Source organism: Eubalaena glacialis, chromosome 9, assembly GCF_028564815.1.
Source record: "Eubalaena glacialis isolate mEubGla1 chromosome 9, mEubGla1.1.hap2.+ XY, whole genome shotgun sequence".
Taxonomy (NCBI): Eukaryota; Metazoa; Chordata; class Mammalia; order Artiodactyla; family Balaenidae; genus Eubalaena; species Eubalaena glacialis.
In genome coordinates, this window is record NC_083724.1 from 8,941,253 (window position 1) to 8,958,542 (window position 17,290).

Genomic DNA, 17,290 nt, shown 5'->3' on the forward strand with positions numbered 1-17,290 from the left:
GGCGGGGCCCCTCTCCAAGGCCCTTTCCCAGCTCAGCGCAGCCTCAACAAATATCTGCTCAGCAGGACCTGGCTCTAATACTGCCTCAAAGTCAGATTTAATGTGACTACATAGCACAGGGAGATCAGCTCGGTGCTCTGTGACCACCTAGAGGGGTGGGATAGGGAGGGTGGGAGGGAGACGCAAGAGGGAGGAGATATGGGGATATATGTATATGTATGGCTGATTCACTTTGTTATAAAGCAGAAACTAACACACCATTGTAAGGCAATTATACTCCAATAAAGATGTTAAAATAAATAAATAAATTAATTAATTAAAAAAAAAATTTAACGTGACTAGTTCGACGAATACCACTGGGCACTTCTGGAAAAATGTAAACTTCCAAGGATGAATCCCAACTGCATTTGTACTGTTCGCTCTAGGGATAACCTGTCTTCTGGAGAGTCAAGTTCTTTTGGAGAGGATGCCTTGCGTTTGCAAACATCACCCATGAAATTGATGGATTTCAGCAGGGCTACTTCCCCGTAGGGGAGAGTCCATGAATCAGGGCTGGTCTTACAAACCTAGCCGAGCCTGTCACATCAAACCAGGAGATTTAAATCTTAGCCTCACACTGAGAACTTGAGTTCTTTTTTCTGTGAAGAGGGACCTTTGGCTGAGGCTTCAGCATCGTGGGATGACCTCCCCTCCCTTAGAAGCTGACCCCGGTTGAGAAATGTTATCATGTGTGAGGAATGTAGTGCCAAGATTAGTGACTCGACACGACACTCCTGGAAAATGTGGCAGCTTTGTTATGTCCCTTTGCAGATGAGGAAAAGAGAGCAGAGAGAAACAAGCACGTCAAACAAACCAGTGACAGGGACAGAACTCCGATCCCAATTGTGATCAGGGAGGCTGTGGGTGAATTTCTGACCTTCGGCTGCCCTACCCACTTTCAGCCTCTAGGTCTCCAAGCTGCTGTGGCTACGGCAGGAGGGAAAGACATTCAGGATACAACCTTCAGCCAGCCCTGTCAACGTAGGGCTCAGCGCTGCATACACCTCTCTTCTGCCATTCCAGGGAGCCTCTGGAAAGTCAGACATGCAGAATCCAAATGGCATGGCACTCCAGACCAACCTAGTCCCTACCACTGAGCGTGGAACTGCACTGGCTCCAGAGAGCTAAGACAACACGATCTAGCAGGCTTTCCCATTTCTATTTCCTATGATTCTGCAGGGTGTTCAAGGTCAGATGTTAAAATTCAGTTAAGCAAATAAATGGGCCTGGCAGAAAGAGAAGGAAAAGGCCCTACCTGTTCCACCCGGCAGAGTTTGTCCACGGTGCCTTGGTAATGCTTCATGCAGTCCTCGGCAAGATGCAGGTGGGTCGAATACTAGGACAAAGCAGAGAGCATGTGGTCAAGGAATCACTCGCTGATTTGCGCAGCATCTAGTAAGCACCTGCTATGTATTGACACAGGGCTAGGCACCAAGGCGTCTCCAGCCTCATAAAGGAGATGAAATATGCGTTCAAGCAGGTTCACAGACACCGCTGGGTAGAGAATTGTGTGTGTCGGGAAGAGGGACAGACCACCTTCCACAACAGTCAAGAGGAAGGAGAAATCCTTTATGGGGGTGGGGTGGTGTGATGGTTTCACAGGCATCCACAAATCCTTTCATACTCCTCCCTCCAGCAGGTGGCGCTCAATCCCCCTCGCCTTCGTGTGGATTTAGTGACTCGCTTCTAAGGCGGAAGCGATGTGTGACTCCCAGATCATTGTGACTTCCTCCGAGCTCTCTCTCTCAGGCCCATGGGGTGAGGAATTGGAAGGATACAGAGAGAAAAAGATGAAGAGGAGAAAAGAAAATCATGGGAAATAACCTGTCTATCCCAACCTTTCATTTTTTTCTAATAAAAATTGAAGATGACTAAAAACCTGTGGATTTCTATGCATCAGCAAGGGTAGAGGAGCCTTTTTGCAGCTGTTTATACTCACGATGTGAATGGATCATTTTGGATCATCATACCTTGCTGAGCTCTTTCTGGTACTGGGGCATTTTCTTCAGCATCTGGGACAGGTCCCGCATGGTGGTCTATGGGAAGAGGGAAGCACATGGTCTCACTCCAATGGCCCTGAGCTAAGAGGGTGGGCAAGGGGGGTGGGCACAGGACAGGACAGCAGCCAGCACCGGACTCCCGAGTGCACACTCTGTAACTCCCCCCAAGCGCATCTGTTAAACACAAGATCACGTGTGTTTAGATTTCCACCTCTCTGGCTCAAAAAATCATTGATCCAAATACCGTGACTGTCTTATAGGTGGGGAACTGACCTCTGAAATCTAGCAATTATGTTTTATTTATTGGACTAGAAAGTTACTGAGAGCATAATTCTTGCCAGGAAAGAACAGTTTTTCCTCTGCATGCTGCTTTTCTGCATACTCAGCTCAAGCAGTCATGGAATCAATTCACATTTCATCTCTGCAGAAAGGCTGTAGTTGTGTAGACAGGTAGGAAGTAGGGAGAAGGGGAGAGAAGGCTGGAATCTGCATCCTGACAGGTGGAAGGGCTCTGCTGACTTTCTAATTGGGTGACCCACCTAATCCCACTCATGTACCTAAAAGAAATTTATTGAATGACTACTACATACCAGGCACTTTTAGGTGCTGGAGATACAAGGACAAAAAGAGAATTTCTGCCTTCATGGAGCTAACACTGAGCAGAGGAGCCATTCTAAGTGAGTGGATTAGCACCCCTGGAGGGAATCATGAATGTGGGTACAGAGCAGAGACACCTCCCTAGTCTTGGCTTAGAGAAAACGATGCCTGAGCCAAAGGAAAGGGACCTCATAAGGCAAGGCCGAGGCAAGGAACACAGGCATGGCTTGAGCAAGGCGATGGGGGCAAGGAGGAGGGAGGCAGAGATGAGAGTCTGTGGGGCCCGATGACCTGGGCGCTGTAAGGCGTGTCCACGGTGGGGCTTGATTCTACTGGGATCAGGAAATCGCCTAATGATCCTAAGCCAGGGAGCAACACAGTCAGAGCGGCATTTCTCCTAAGAGGAGTAAAACACCTCTGATAAACAGTCAGGAGGAGGAGAGGCCCAGGTGAATTAGGATATAAATTCTAATGCTACCACAAGCTAAAAAAGGTTTTAGCAAGTTCTTCTGGCTTAAAGTGAATCATGATCCAAAACAGTAAACACTAATCTTCAGAGTAACAAGGAGAAGCTCTCTATAAATATCAAAAGGCAGGGGGTTCAGATCTCAATTTTGAATACAAAAATAAGACAAAATGGTACAGATGAAAAGAGGACCATGACCCCTCTCAGCCCCCAACTCACTAGTCCCGTGCTGAGGAGGCATCTTCCCCGCCCCGAGAGAGAAAGCAGGGATTTCTGCTTTCTCTGGAGCACTGGAGCATGAGTACGGGTTTACCTTCTCTCCAGTATTCATTCTCTTGCTGGAAGAAAAATCCTTCAGAGAACGGGTGACTTCCCTGGAAGACAGAAGGAGGCAGCTAAGCTTCAACGCGGCACCAAGTGTCTCTATATGATGCTACAGGAGTCATGCAAGATTCCTCCTTTAGGAATATGTGGCGGCTTTTCTTGCCCGTAATGCATACATCTAAAGTGATTTTCTAAGAGGAGAGACAGATACATCATTTTCCTAATACTCTAAGCCAGGGGTCTCCATAGTGGAGCGTGCGAGACAATTTGAGAGCAGAAAAGAAAATGTTAGGACATCTATTTATATAATTTTACTTCATCCTTTTCAAATTTATGTTTTTTGTATATGCTATAAAATATGCATATTAGTACAATAAAGCATATATTTAATGCATGAATAAATTATATACTGGCAATGTGAATTAACATTTTTCTAAAGTTGAGTGATCCAAAAAGTTTGGAAACTACTTTTCTAAACAACAGAACTATCCCAGGCTGAAATAGTTTCTCACTCTTCCTTGTGAATTTCCTGCAGGATAACACCAACTCAGTGTAGCAGAATGTGTCTTTCTGCAAAAGCAGGCTTGTTATCTACAGTTTAAAGGTCTTATTAAAAACTTTCCAGTGTTAGAAACATTTTGAAACACTTTCAGAGCAAGGTACTGGTTTAGCACATGTATCAGTAAATACATCAACGCTTGCTCAGAAATTTTAGGTATGACAACAGGGAGGAAGGGGACACACCAGCTATATAAACGAAAACTGAACTGTATGTAGTGGAGTCCGGATCCTTCAACAGAATAAACTGGCTTCAAGTGTTTAGTGTTTATAAAGCATCTTACTGAGAGAGCTACAAATGCTTTCTAAAAATCCTACAAGCAACCCTAACACAGAATGGATTTTCTAACTTCATGAAGTCGGTGTAGCCTGAGCTCAGGTATCAGAAGGGGTTCATCATCACTGGTTAGCACGTTGGCGACTTAGCAGAAGCAACGAATTCATGCACTGGTGAGCTCTGGTCAAGTTGCCCAGAGAACGCACACCGGCAACTGGCAACTGTGATTGCCCGTGTCGGTGGGGTGAGCTCTGGAGCCTGGGGCAGGGCTGGCCAAGGCTAGGGGAAGGGCGCAGGGTGGGCTCTTACTGGGACACCTCCGCAATGTGCTTGTGGCGTAGCGCTATCCAGAGGTCGTCATCCTCGTCCAGGAGCACTTCCTTCACCCTCGCCTCTCCGATGCCACTTGTCTCATACCTGGAGAGGAGACGTCCCACAAAATTCATCCAATCCCCCTGGTTTAAAACAGACAGATGGGGCTTCCCTGGTGGCGCAGTGGATAAGCATACGCCTGCCAGTGCAGGGGACACAGGTTCGAGCCCTGGTCCAGGAAGATCCCACATGCCGTGGAGCAACTAAGCTCGTGAGCCACAACTACTGAGCCTGCGCTCTAGAGCCCGCATGTCACAACTACTGAGCTCGTAAGCCACAACTACTGAAACCCGCACCCCTGGAGCCCGTGCTCCGCAACAAGAGAAGCCACCGCAGTGAGAAGCCTGCGCACCGCAACGAAGAGTAGCCCCCGCTCGCTGCAACTAGAGAAAGCCCGTGCACAGCAACAAAGACCCAACACAGCCAAAAATAAATAAAATAAAATTAATTAATTAAAAAAAAAAAGTAGAACTCCTCCTTGTGGAAGGAGCAGAAAAAAACCCAAACAAACAACAAAAAATAACGGCCAGATGTTCACACGAATCTGTCTGAACATCAAGCAGGCACCCCAACCATCTGATGTGTCACTATCTGTGTCAGGTCTGCTGCATCTAAAAAGGCTAACGATTTCTTAGGCAGAGAGAGACCCAAAGGTCTAATCAAAGTCAACTGACTGAGGTCCTGGTTTAAAACCCCCAGGGTCAGTTGATATGAGCTCCATCAGAGCCACCTGGCTCAGGTGTGAAGTCAGGTTATAGGTGGGTTCCGAGGTACTTGAAAGGGAAAGGCGAGGACCACACTTGTTCCTGGTTGGAAACGGCCTGGGACACCATCCTCAAATGTGTGGGACCTAAACAGCATTCTGCAGCTGCCTGCAACTGGCCCTCAGCAAATTTTCACATGTGAAATCATGAACATCTAAAGGAAAGCAAGAATTACAGGTACCAAAGGGGAAAAGCTGAGATTCAGTCATATTTTTAGAACCTTCATCTTGAAACAACTATCTTTACGGTTAATGTTATAAAATAAAGGACACGAGAACAATATAGCCTGTTCCCATAGAAAGAAAAATAAGTTTTTAGAGACTGAGTTTCTGATGATTGCTGCCAAGAAAAATGTTGTTTATAATGAAGCAAACTGCAAATCAAATTCAGTAGGAAACTCCTGTTGATTTATTTTATCATCATCATATTTCATGATCTGTAGTTAAGAAGTTTCAACTCTGAATAAGATATGCTCTTACACACACAAGTCAACATATTAACACACCCAAGCCAGCTATGAACTGAGGTGACGTGAGCTGTGAAATAAAGATCTAAAGTTCTTGCTCTCTTTGAAAGGGGCAGGAGTTTCTGGCTGGTGGTGCAGCTGGACTTCGGGAACTCACAGAAAAACTTGTGGGCTTATTAGCAAGACTGTATCAATGCACCGGATTTTCCTAGGATTAACGACATCCTTTTTCTTAAACTAGAGGTGTGTTTGGTTCATTTGCAAAGCTGCAGTCACACCGAGTCTGTGTACTTACTTGTATACATCATTTTCAATAGGCAGCAGGTCGTAACTCATAGCCTGAAAAGTCAATTCATGAAGGACGGGGGAACTGGGGTCGAAACCACGGTCCAGGATCAGGAGCTGGGAGCGTGCCTTGTCTGGACCCTGAAGGAAGGACACAGGGAATGGTTTCATGAGCTGCCCCATACAACTCCCGCTTCTCCGACTAGCATAGCTACCCCTCCTGTAAAAAGTGGCAGCAGGATGTAAACTCTGACTCAAACAGCACTAAGTCCATTTACTGCTGGACAAGGACACCAGCACACACCATGTGAGAATCCAATGTGTCTATTTCATAATGAGGGCCCTTTGATGCAGATCCAAAACTGTGGCTGGGGTCTAAAGTGAGCTTACGAAGGGGAACACCACCTAGGTTCAGCTATAAAAAGGGTGACCCATCATCCAGCCGGCTTGGGACTGAGGGGGTCCCCAGAACCTGGGGCTGTCAGTTTTTAAATCAAAATAGTGATGGGATAGTTCTGTGTCTTGATCGCAGTGGTGGTTACATGTATCTACACGTGATAAAATTGCACGGAACTGCGCACGCGCGCGTGCACACACACACCCGAGCACGTGTACTAACTAGTGAAATCTGAATAAGGTCTGGAGATTGTAGCAATGTCAATTTTCTGGTTTTGATACTGTTCCACTGAGGGGGTCCCAGGAGGCAGGGCTGTCGGTGCTAACACTGGGAAAGTCCTAGCAAACAGAAACAAGTTGGTAGCTCAGCTACACTGAACACAATCTGTATCGCCTGCCCAAGGGCTTGAGCGTTTCGCTGGAGCTCACTGCACAGGAACAAGGACGCTCACACACGCTCTGTGAGCAAAGGAAGCCAGCTGTGCCCAGGCTGCCACACGGACACTGTGGTCGCTTGGTAAGAGAAGCACGTGGGCCAAGTAAGACTTACCTCCCCCATTGTCGGGTCATCGGCTTTGTATGCATCGAGCTTGTCCTGGATTAGCTGAGCCAGCAAAGCATTGTCCTTGTATTCCCTGACAAAGGAGGAGGGACAGAGGGTGAACGGCCCTGCCCCAATCGATGACACTGTCTGCCCTCAGGGAGGAAGGCAGGACAGTGCGGGAGGGTCAAGGGAGACACAAGCTTCATCTGTATTGTTCTTTTACAATGAGAATATACTCACATTAGATGTATAATTTAAAAGGACAAATAAAATACTTAGCTCGGTGCCTGGAACATAAATGATTTTCTAGTTCCCTTTAAAAAAACCAAACTATCCAAATGGAAATAGTATTTCCAAGCAGCTCCAGATAAACCACCACACTTCAGCAGAGGGTCCTAACCATCCATCCTTTTCCCATGATCAGGCTGTCTGAGTCTGACCCACCTGACTCTCACTTCCCTCAATTCAAATTCCCTTGGACCCTGTTTTGTCCAACTTTTGTTGGAAGTGACATTTCTGCCAGCAGAGCCGGAAAGACACAAGTGAGAACCTGTGGACCTTCCGCCTTGTCTGAGCCGGGTGGCACTTCCTGGGCTCCTCCTGGTGATGCTTATCCTGTGGCTGCTGCCTGCCACCTGGCCACGCTCAGCGCAACAGCAGCTCTGCTCCCAGCCCTATCCCTCCAACGAGTGAACCCCAAGACCCCATTTCTTATCTTCCACCAGGCTTCTGTCGGTGAGGACCCTAACGGAGGGGGGCGTTGTCCCACGGGTGCACGTCCCTGTGGACAGTGAGGTGATGAGGATCCTTGCACTTCCTGCTCAGACCCTCCGCTCCTCCTGCTGTGCCCCCCGCCCTTCTGCTTCTCCTCCTGGGGCTGTGACTGCCACTCATGCTCCCAGCTTCACACTCCCACACCACTGCGTTCACTCCCCGTGCAAATCCCCCAGAGGCTACCCAGTGATAACCACTGAAGGGCATGATCCCAAACTTGGCATCCAAGGCCTCCAGAAATGGCTTCACCTCGCCCCACTGCCCACACATACACCGCGCTAGACTACCACCCCTCCCCCAGCTCGCCCTTTGTTGTCCAACGTCATGCTTCTGCTCATCCCAACAAAATGCCCCCGGCTCCTCATCGGTCTACTGAGATCCGAACCTGTCCTCCGGGACTGGGCTCAGATGCCACCTCTGCTCTGAAGCTGTGCTTGCTCCTCTCAGCTCAAAGGGCCCTCTCCCTGCTCTGGATGCCCAAGCCTGTGGCCTGCACTGTCCTAAGGCACTGGTCTCGCAGGCCTACATAGTAGGTGTGCACATCCTACCTGCCCTCCCAGATCAGGGGTTTCTAAGGGCAGGGGCTGTGTCCTCAGGTTAAGTCCGCCTGCCTAGCACTTAGCACACAGCAGGTAAGTGATAAGCGAATGACCTTATCAAATCTGAGAAATGTGTCCTTTGGAGAATTATACTCCCTGTATTTTATCTTACTCTGAAACATCTTTTGCAAGGTGGGTATTTGATTTTTAAGGTTAGGAAGAGATGAAAAATTGTAGGAAACCTGGATTGTAGTTACAAGGGGTTCACATTTAGTTATTCACTGACTGAATATATGTATTTCATGCCCTTTTCTGTATGTATTGGTATATTCCACAATAAAATTTAGAAAAGAGCAAAAACACTGGAAAATAATTATAAATGGAGACGCTCAAATCTTGACCCTCTGGAGACAACTGCCAGAGGAATGGCAAGGCCAGAGAAAGTTCCCTGCTCGGGGACACGTTGGGGGGGCCACCGAAGGCAGACTGGGGCGCAGCCTTACCCCCGATACCGCACGGCTGGGTACTCCTTCAGGGTGGCGCACAGAGTTGCGATCTGCTCCGCCAGGCGCTCCAGGATCGGATTCTTCATCTGAGCCTTGTGGGGACTGTAGAAGCTTTGGAAAGAGTCAGCAGAGTCCAAGGAATACACCTGAGACGGGGAAGAAATACATATATTTCCAGAACAGTGAACTGTCATATTCATCCAGAATGGTGAACCGTCAGAGTTTTTTTCCAAGCTGGTAGTGAGGCTGGGTGTCTCAGATTTTCATTTCTTCTACAAACACGGCTTGGGTGTCTGCTGGGTGCCAGGCACTGTGCTAACCACTTGGAACTGTTAGTGACCAAACCATGACTGCCCTCAAGGAGCGCGCAATCTTGCAGGAAGAGGCAGACAACAAACATAATGAAAAGTAAATTTTATGGTATTTGAGAAATGGGTACGTGTATGAGAACATAAGAAGCAGGGGAAGAATGCCCACAGGATGTACAGGGAGGACACGAGGCCTCCTTGAGGAGGGGATGTTTGAGCCAGGGCTTGAAGGAGGTGCAGGGTTTCTCCCCAGCAGGGGGCTCCCTGAGGGACCGGCTGGTGCCAAGGCCCTGAGGCAGGCGTGTGCCTGCGTCTGATGAACAGCGAGGAGCCCAGGAGGAGAGCAGGGGGGGAGGTCTTGGCGCACCACACGGGCCGTTCATTGTAAGTTTAAATAAGTAAGGGACAGGCTAGAAATTGTGCTGTGACTGTAGCAAATAAAGGAGCTCTGTATGGATTTAATAATTTCCTATCCTCATAGTACGTTCTAAGTATTTTTCCTTTTTTTTCTTCTTTTTTTTTTTTTTTTTGGAGGGTTCTAGAAGACTAAACTTCCCTTTTAAACTACGAGGCTACCAGCTATCAGTATTCTCTCAGAATCTCTATGAGGTAAACTACCGTGATCTTTAAAACCTGAGGTTTTAAAAAAAAAGGCTATTACGTTTCAAAAATATACGAAATATAATATGGTTGAATATGCTAAAGTTGGATTTTGTTCAATCCAGGTGGTGACAGGGCTCACACAGAGGAAAAAAATTCCTGCCCTCAAGCTGAGATTAAGCTTTAGGCCAAGTGAGAGGGCAAAGAGACTGTCTTTTCAAAATATTCACACTCTATTTTTTCCATCTCTTCTTACCCAAGAATTGGTCAGTCTCTGGCGTCTAGAAGCTGATCTATAAAGACCCGAAATGCCACAATCATCTCTTACCTCTACAAAATGCACAGAAGTTGTGTTATTTTTTGTTACTTTGCAAGGAGGAGGCATTTTAACAAATCTTAAAATACTAAGGTATAAATTTTGTATGTTCTCTCATGATCAGCTTCACCTTTACTGGTTTAACGACTTTGTTTTTTTCCAAGAGGAGAGGTTTTGGCACTTGAAGCGTTAACAGCTCATGATGAAGGCTACCATCTGCTCCTTCGGCACATGACAAGCTGAGGTTATCTCTACATAAAAACAGTCTCCTTTGCAGCAATCGGGTGTTGTCTGATCCCTTCCCCTCCCCTCCTCCCAAGCTCTTTCTGGATTGGCTACTTTTTGCTTATTCAAGGAGTCAGCCAATAGGCGTGAACAATGTGAGTGAGGATGAAATCAACACTAAGAAGGGCAGGATGGCTGCAGAAAGTCAGAAATAACTGGAGACTAACACGAGGGCATCTTGGGCAGACCCCTAAGGACTACTGTTGCCATTACGTAAACGTCCACTCACGTCATTCAGCAATCCCCTCCCCCACTCTCTTTATTGCACCCCTGCCCCACCCTCTCGCATGTGGCCAGAGTTCCTGAGAGAATAGCCAGGATGTGGATTTTCTATGCCCTCCCCCACGCAGCCTCACCTGGGATTCATATGGGAGAAATGCAATGTTGATTTCCGTCAGAGTTCTGATGACTTTGGCTGCTCGAGATTTTACCAGCTCGTTAAACAGGGCGTCTGGACAAGCTGCCAGAATGACAAAGACAGTAGGTTTTCCTGCCCATTTTCTGGTTCATTTCAACATTCGCACATATCCAGGGAATTCTTTATTTTATTAGGATTTTAAAAAGGTAAATAGAAAGTTCATCCTACCCTACAACCTACTACCTATAGGGTATAAAAGGAATAAAAGGAATACAAAACCACCTACAAGGCCCTCAATGTATAACAAAGAAACAAATGGCAATAAAGACTGAGATATTGAGCACTAATAAAAACTATTTTCTGACATTAAGGAGAGGAAGAAAAAGAACCAAGAGAGATCAAGAAGGGATCAGGAAAAGGCCTGTAATATAAACAAACACCACACATCTGAGATACTTATGAAAAATAAGTAAAGAAAAATAAAATCGTTGGGAAATGTGATGCAGACATTTCCCCAGGCCCTCTAAGGAACTCAGCTGCACAGGAGTCTCACTTGGGGGGGGGAACCACGATTTCTCATGACTCTTCTGGGCCAAACAAATAGTTTCAGGTCCCCAGAAATGTGTCATTGGTTTATTATTACTAATGCCATCTGCCTGCTTTCTTTGCCACCCGTCTTCAAAGAGTATAAAATTATTCTTTGCAAGAACCTTCCCCCATCTGCTCAGTGGTGAGTTTTGTGGGGTTTTCCCCAGAGAGAACACAGGGTGAACTGTTATTATTGTGCACTCTGCACTAGGTTCCATGCACAAAACCTCCACAAAGCAAGAAAACAGATTCTAGGACAATGATACAGTTGTACCTGATACAAATACCACCAGATCAGAGTGTCTTTGTAGTTGAAAAGTAGATGGAAACACACTGCAGTTTATAGTGATATCTGGAAGTCTACACAATGAAACACCAAGGCTGGCATCAGAAAATTCTTCTCAGCATTAAACATGCTAGACCTTAGAAGAGGAGCTATTTTTTTAATCAGGAAGGGACTGCAGGACCTAGTAGGTTTGTATTTGTGGGCGTTTATTGTTATCTCTTATGCAATTTGTCTTCTGAAGAGAAAATAAAAGATCAGGACAAACGTGGGAACAACCCATTTCTTCCCTGTTGGCCTGGCTTGGTTGGGGTCAGTCTGGCTGTGCAGGAAGGCCGGGGCGGCAGCTGACAGCTGTACTCACAGTCAGTGAAGAAGACGTGTGCAGCCCGGTACTTGGCAGTTGGTGGGTCCTTAAAGTCACTGATGAGAGAGTGGACAGACTGTGGAAAGGGAAAAAAAGGGAACTGAATCCGATTCTAGAAGCAAATGGAACCTACATCTGAATGGAGTCAAATCCATGCTGGCTTCAAGCTACATGCATAAAATAGCAAGGGATTTCTGATGTATAATTCTAACTTATGTTCGGCCATAACTGAGTTCTGAGGATTTAAGATTAGGATTGTTTCAGAGTTTAGATGAACAAAAGCCTCCCCAGCTCATTCCAAAATGACAGCGTCCATGCTTTGGAGCCACCATAACTTGGGTTCCTAAGAAGAAACCCACAAAAGAGGAAAGTGGTCAGAAACCTGCCAGGAGATTCATTGCGATGAAGTTCTGGCAATTTAGTTGCATCTGCAGAAACTCACGCATAAGCCAGTTTTCAAAAATGAAAAGAAAACATAAAAACTGGGGGGAATTTACATTAAGACAACTAGCAACCAAAAGCAAGAAGGTGGGCCTTGCTTGGATACTGATTTGAACCAACCCCCCAAAATGATAAGACAGGTAAATTTGAACCCTAACTGGATATTGATGAAATAAATCTGGGAATTCCTTGGTGGTCCAGTGGTTAGGACTCCAAGCTTCCACTGCAGGGGACCCAGGTTCAAACCCTGGTCGGGGGAACTAAGATCCTGCAAGCTGCGTGGCGAGGCCAAAAAAAAAAAAAAAAAAAGAAATCTGAAAGGATAAAATACCCAAGTTCTGGAGGCGGATCACTAGATAAAGTGATCTCCTACTTAGAAAGCGAACACAAGGGGGAATCAAGATTGGTCCAGCCTGGCTTTTGGCAGAAAGCTTAATGAATGTACTCTTCACTCCTCACCGCACCCCACCTTCCCCGTTGGTGGATTGCACGCTTAAACAGAGCAGGGTGTTAAATGCGTGCTTAACCCAGAACCATCAGACATGGTGCCACACAGACACCAAGCCAGCACGTGTAACCTCAGCCAAAGCTCTTCTGGGCAGGGCTTACCTTCTCAGAGGGAGTGATGAGATACACAGCTTCCAGGCTGGGGAGCGGCTCTCGGCGCTTGTTGATGTCTTCCACAACTAGACAACAAAACAGTGGCCCATGGTAAATAAGAAAACAGAACTGGTGATCATAAAACTAGCAGCCATAGAGAGAGGCCACCTTCAGACTGGAGCAATAAAAATCTACAGTGGGGGGAGGAAAGACTCAATGCCCCTTCCCCAGAGTTACCACGTTCCTCTGTCTCACGAGGCTCAGGTGGTAGAAAACCTGAAACCTTATCACACTAAATACTTCCTATTTCCCATTTCAGTTTAAGTAAATTCCTTGATCTAGTCTTTTGCCTCTTCCTTCAGTTTTTTCTCATCTGTCCTAGATAATCCCAATTCCTTCAGAATTTCCATGTTGGGTTGGTTTTTTCAACAATTAGATCGTTTTATCATTTTCCTTTGTATATCAAATGAAGACATTCCAAACATACCTTCTGTATAATACTGTTCCTCTCAATAGTTCAAAGACTAAACATCAAATTTTGTTAAAGCAAACCGTGGGTGTTTGGTTTGCTGGTTTCTTTTACAGTATATCAGCTACTTCATCTGCTGGGGAAAGAAGACCTAAGTCATCATCTCACTAGTCACCTGATAAAGCTTAGGATGCATCACCTACGCGACACTGTCCTCTGGTACAGAGCGAGCAGGAAATCGTACAGTGCCATTCTTCCTATGCAGGTGATGTAAGCAAATAAAAGCATCCCTTTAGAAGTATCCCTTGTAACATTTACAAAGACTTTTCACCCCAAACAATGTTCAAATTAATACCAAAATCTCTCAACCATCTACTTTATCAGGGGTTGTAGATGTTTGAATTTCATAGGCCAGTAATACTTCCCCCCCAAATATTTGGGGGTGGTTAACACAGGCTTGCTGGCTTTTAAATTTTGCCAAGTAAGGACATTTAAAAAAAACTTCTAGGATAGGGAAGAGTCTGTGGGCAGGAGGGGAGAGCTGAACCCTCATCTACCACAGGAAGTCAACAGATAATGTCTAACATGATGAATCAAGAGATAATCCTATAAGCACTTATTTAGAATATCAAAAAGATAACCAGAAGAAAGAGCAGAGTGGCTGCCTCTGGGGTGATGGATCCTAGGGGATGGGGGAGGAAGAAGGAGGGCAGGATGGTGCTGCTTCTTTGTTAGAAGCTCATTAGCTACATTTGGCTTTTTTCCTATATTTGCATTTTTTGCCTTGATAGAGAAAAAAAAAAAGTTTTAAAAATTCAGTAAGGAAAATAACTTTGTAAGCTCAAAACAGGGGCAAGTCTGGTCTTGGATCACTGAATGACGTAAAGTCACACCAATAGTTATGTACTCCTATTTACAGGACTATGCTTTTGGTGATAGATAAACTAGATTTGGAAATATGTTTTTATTTTATTTTATTTTAATTTCCTTTTTTTGTTTTCTTTTTTATCTTAAAAAATTTTTTTTTGCGGAAATGTGTTTTTAAAAATGATGAAATCACCAACCTTTAAATTACATTCATCTAGCTTAATGAAAACCTCAACCCTCCTTGCTCTCCCTCCCGTGATTGTGGTATGGTAGTAATTTCGACAAAGACCGGCAGTAGTCTGTGGGCCACATACCATATAAAAGTTCTCTCCAGGGGAAAAAACTGGGAGCTGCGTTGCAACAGGTATGTTCCACCCGAAGTTTTTTAGGAGGAAAAACAAAGGTTAAACTTCCTTGTTTGAAATAATACCTCAAAATAGACTGCTTTTCCATCAATGCTGTTTCACAGATTAAAATACATGATCTCTCCTGAAAGGGGCTCCTAAGTAAGACTTGAGCTGCACACAAATGTGAAAAAGAGCTGGGGAGAGCAGCCAGGAGGTCTGTGTCCTAGTCTCAGGTGTGACACTGGCCAGTGACCTTGAGCAGGTGACTGAACTTATTTCAAAAACCTATTACTGTGAAATTCTAAAGCACATTCCAAAGAATGAATTAAACATAAATATACAAATAATTATAAAGCAAATGCTGCACAAGCACCACCCCAGTCAGGCAACAGAACCCATCAGCACTGCAGAAGTGCCCTCCTCCACCCTCCCTCATCACAATTTCCTCCCTTTTCCCCAAAGAGAACCACCATGGTGACATGAATGGTGATCGCTTCTCTTTGTGGTTGTTTAAGACTCACCTGTCCCTGCATTTCAAAGCAGTAGAGCTTAGCTCTGCCTGTTTTTGAACATTACGTAAATTAAGGCATATTGTTAAGGATGTACCTTGCTTCTTTTGCTCAACATTGTTTATCAGATTCATTTACATTTTGGAATGAGCCAGTAGTCAGAGTTCGTTCCTCTTCTTTGCTATATATCAATAGTATTCTGCTGTGTGACTATTCCACAATTTATTTTACCATTCTACTCCTGATGGACGTTTTGGTTGCTCCCACTTTGGGGCTACTATGAGTGATGCTCTGTGAGCATCCCGGGAGCACACACCTGAGTTATCTAGGACACACATCTAACTGCAGATGTGCTGGCTCATAGGATCTGCATGCCTCAACTCTCCTAGACTCTGCCAAGTGTTTTTCAAAGTAGCTGTACCAACTGACATGTGTCAGATCGGAGTTCCATTTTTCTATATCCTGCCACTTGGCATTATCATATTTTAAATACTCCAATCTGAGTACACAGCAGTATCTCACTCTGGTTTTAATTGCATTCCCCTGACCACTACTGAGGGGGCCAATTTTTCACGTATTTATTGGCCATTTGGATTTCTTCCTTTGTTAAGTGCCTGTTTAATTCTTTTGTCCATTTTTTTCTATTGGGTGGCCTGCCTTTTTTTTTTTCTTGATTGAGCCTTCCTTTGGCATCCTTTCACAGATACTTAACGGGCATCTAACACTGGATTGGATGCGGAGGATTCAGTGATGAACAAGAAAGCCTGGGGTCTCTCTCAGGAACTTACGGTCCTACCACCCAGGTTGTTGGAAGATCTAAAGTCAAGCAAGATAGGGACTTCCCTGGTGGTCCAGTGGTTAAGAATCCACCTTCCAATGCAGGGGACGTGGGTTCGATCCCTGGTCAGGGAACTAAGGTCCCACATGCCGTGGGGCAACTAAGCCTGCGCACCACAGGAAGAACCCACAGGCCACAACAAAGACCCGACACCTCCCAAAAAAAAAAAAAAAAACGAATGTGGTTTCATGAATAAAAATTATAAAAAAAGATAAAGTCAAGCAAGATAATAACAGATAGGGAGGAGAAAGAACACCCCAAGAGAAGGCTGAGTGTCGCGGGAGGGCAGAGGGAAGGCCGCTCACTTGTTATCCCCTCGGTCATGATGTCTGTCATCTTACAGCAGGAGGAAAGCATCCTCATGCTCAGCTGATCCACCACCAGCACCTGGAAACAAAGGGAACAGTTTACAGCCTGACGGGCACCTGCTACGATTATCTCCTCCGCTGGCCCAGTCAGACTTCAGAAAGAGCTTAGAAACGCAGAATTCTGAATTATCAATGCTTCCTACGGGCCAGAAGTTTGCCGAGATACATGCTAGCTTTTATTGCCCCACCAAACCTAAGCTTCTAGGAGAGTTTGCTCTCACTGATGTGACTTAATATTTTAAACTTAAAAAAATTAAAGTTTTTTCCATGACAAAGAAAATACTCATAAAAATGCAAAAAAAAAAAAAAAAGAAAGAAAGAAAGAAAGAAAGAAAAGAAAAAGAAAAAAATTCATCTACAGCATCCACACTCGGAGAAATCCATATTAGAGGGTATTTTTTCAGGGCGTAAACTTTTTCTTAATGGGAGAATGAACATAGCGCCACATTTACGGGGTGGAAGGAGAGGACTTCGTTGCAGACATCATCAGGATGGACCAGCACACGTGTCATCCCGGGAGCAAACTCTATCTCAGTTCAGACGGGAAGAATAAGAACGTGCCGTCCTGGTCTAAAAGCTTCATACCTGCAATTCTTCAGCCAACCTTTCCTATCTCCATTCGGCCCACAGTGGAGAGAGGAAGCTAAAACAAAGCTATTTCTCCTATCCTTCTTCAAAGATAGAAACCCAGGCAACAGGTGCTGGAAAAATGTGGGCCCGAAAGCATCTTGCTGTAGCACGAGGGCCAATCAGTTTTCATTTTATGAGGCAGCTTCCTCAAGGTTAGTTTAAAATTCACATGTCCACAAGTCCATTACTGATGGGAAGGGTAAGAGAGA

The 17,290-nt window shown here is 45.4% G+C and overlaps 1 protein-coding gene across 4 annotated transcripts in view; it reads right to left on the reverse strand.

The window, feature by feature from the left end:
• The window catches only part of STXBP1 (syntaxin binding protein 1), a 69,827-nt gene that overhangs the window by 18,263 nt on the left and 34,274 nt on the right, over window positions 1-17,290 (reverse strand). For all 4 annotated transcript variants that reach the window (XM_061199886.1, XM_061199885.1, XM_061199887.1 and 1 more), the window contains 11 exons: window positions 16,389-16,470; window positions 13,063-13,139; window positions 12,010-12,088; window positions 10,773-10,876; window positions 8,905-9,053; window positions 7,095-7,179; window positions 6,159-6,289; window positions 4,571-4,678; window positions 3,416-3,476; window positions 2,010-2,075; window positions 1,295-1,375 (listed from right to left, as the gene is read on the reverse strand). In XM_061199886.1, coding sequence (XP_061055869.1) covers window positions 1,295-1,375; window positions 2,010-2,075; window positions 3,416-3,476; window positions 4,571-4,678; window positions 6,159-6,289; window positions 7,095-7,179; window positions 8,905-9,053; window positions 10,773-10,876; window positions 12,010-12,088; window positions 13,063-13,139; window positions 16,389-16,446 — 999 coding nt within the window. In that variant the 5' untranslated portion in view covers window positions 16,447-16,470. The remainder of the gene's footprint in view (window positions 1-1,294; window positions 1,376-2,009; window positions 2,076-3,415; window positions 3,477-4,570; window positions 4,679-6,158; window positions 6,290-7,094; window positions 7,180-8,904; window positions 9,054-10,772; window positions 10,877-12,009; window positions 12,089-13,062; window positions 13,140-16,388; window positions 16,471-17,290) is intronic.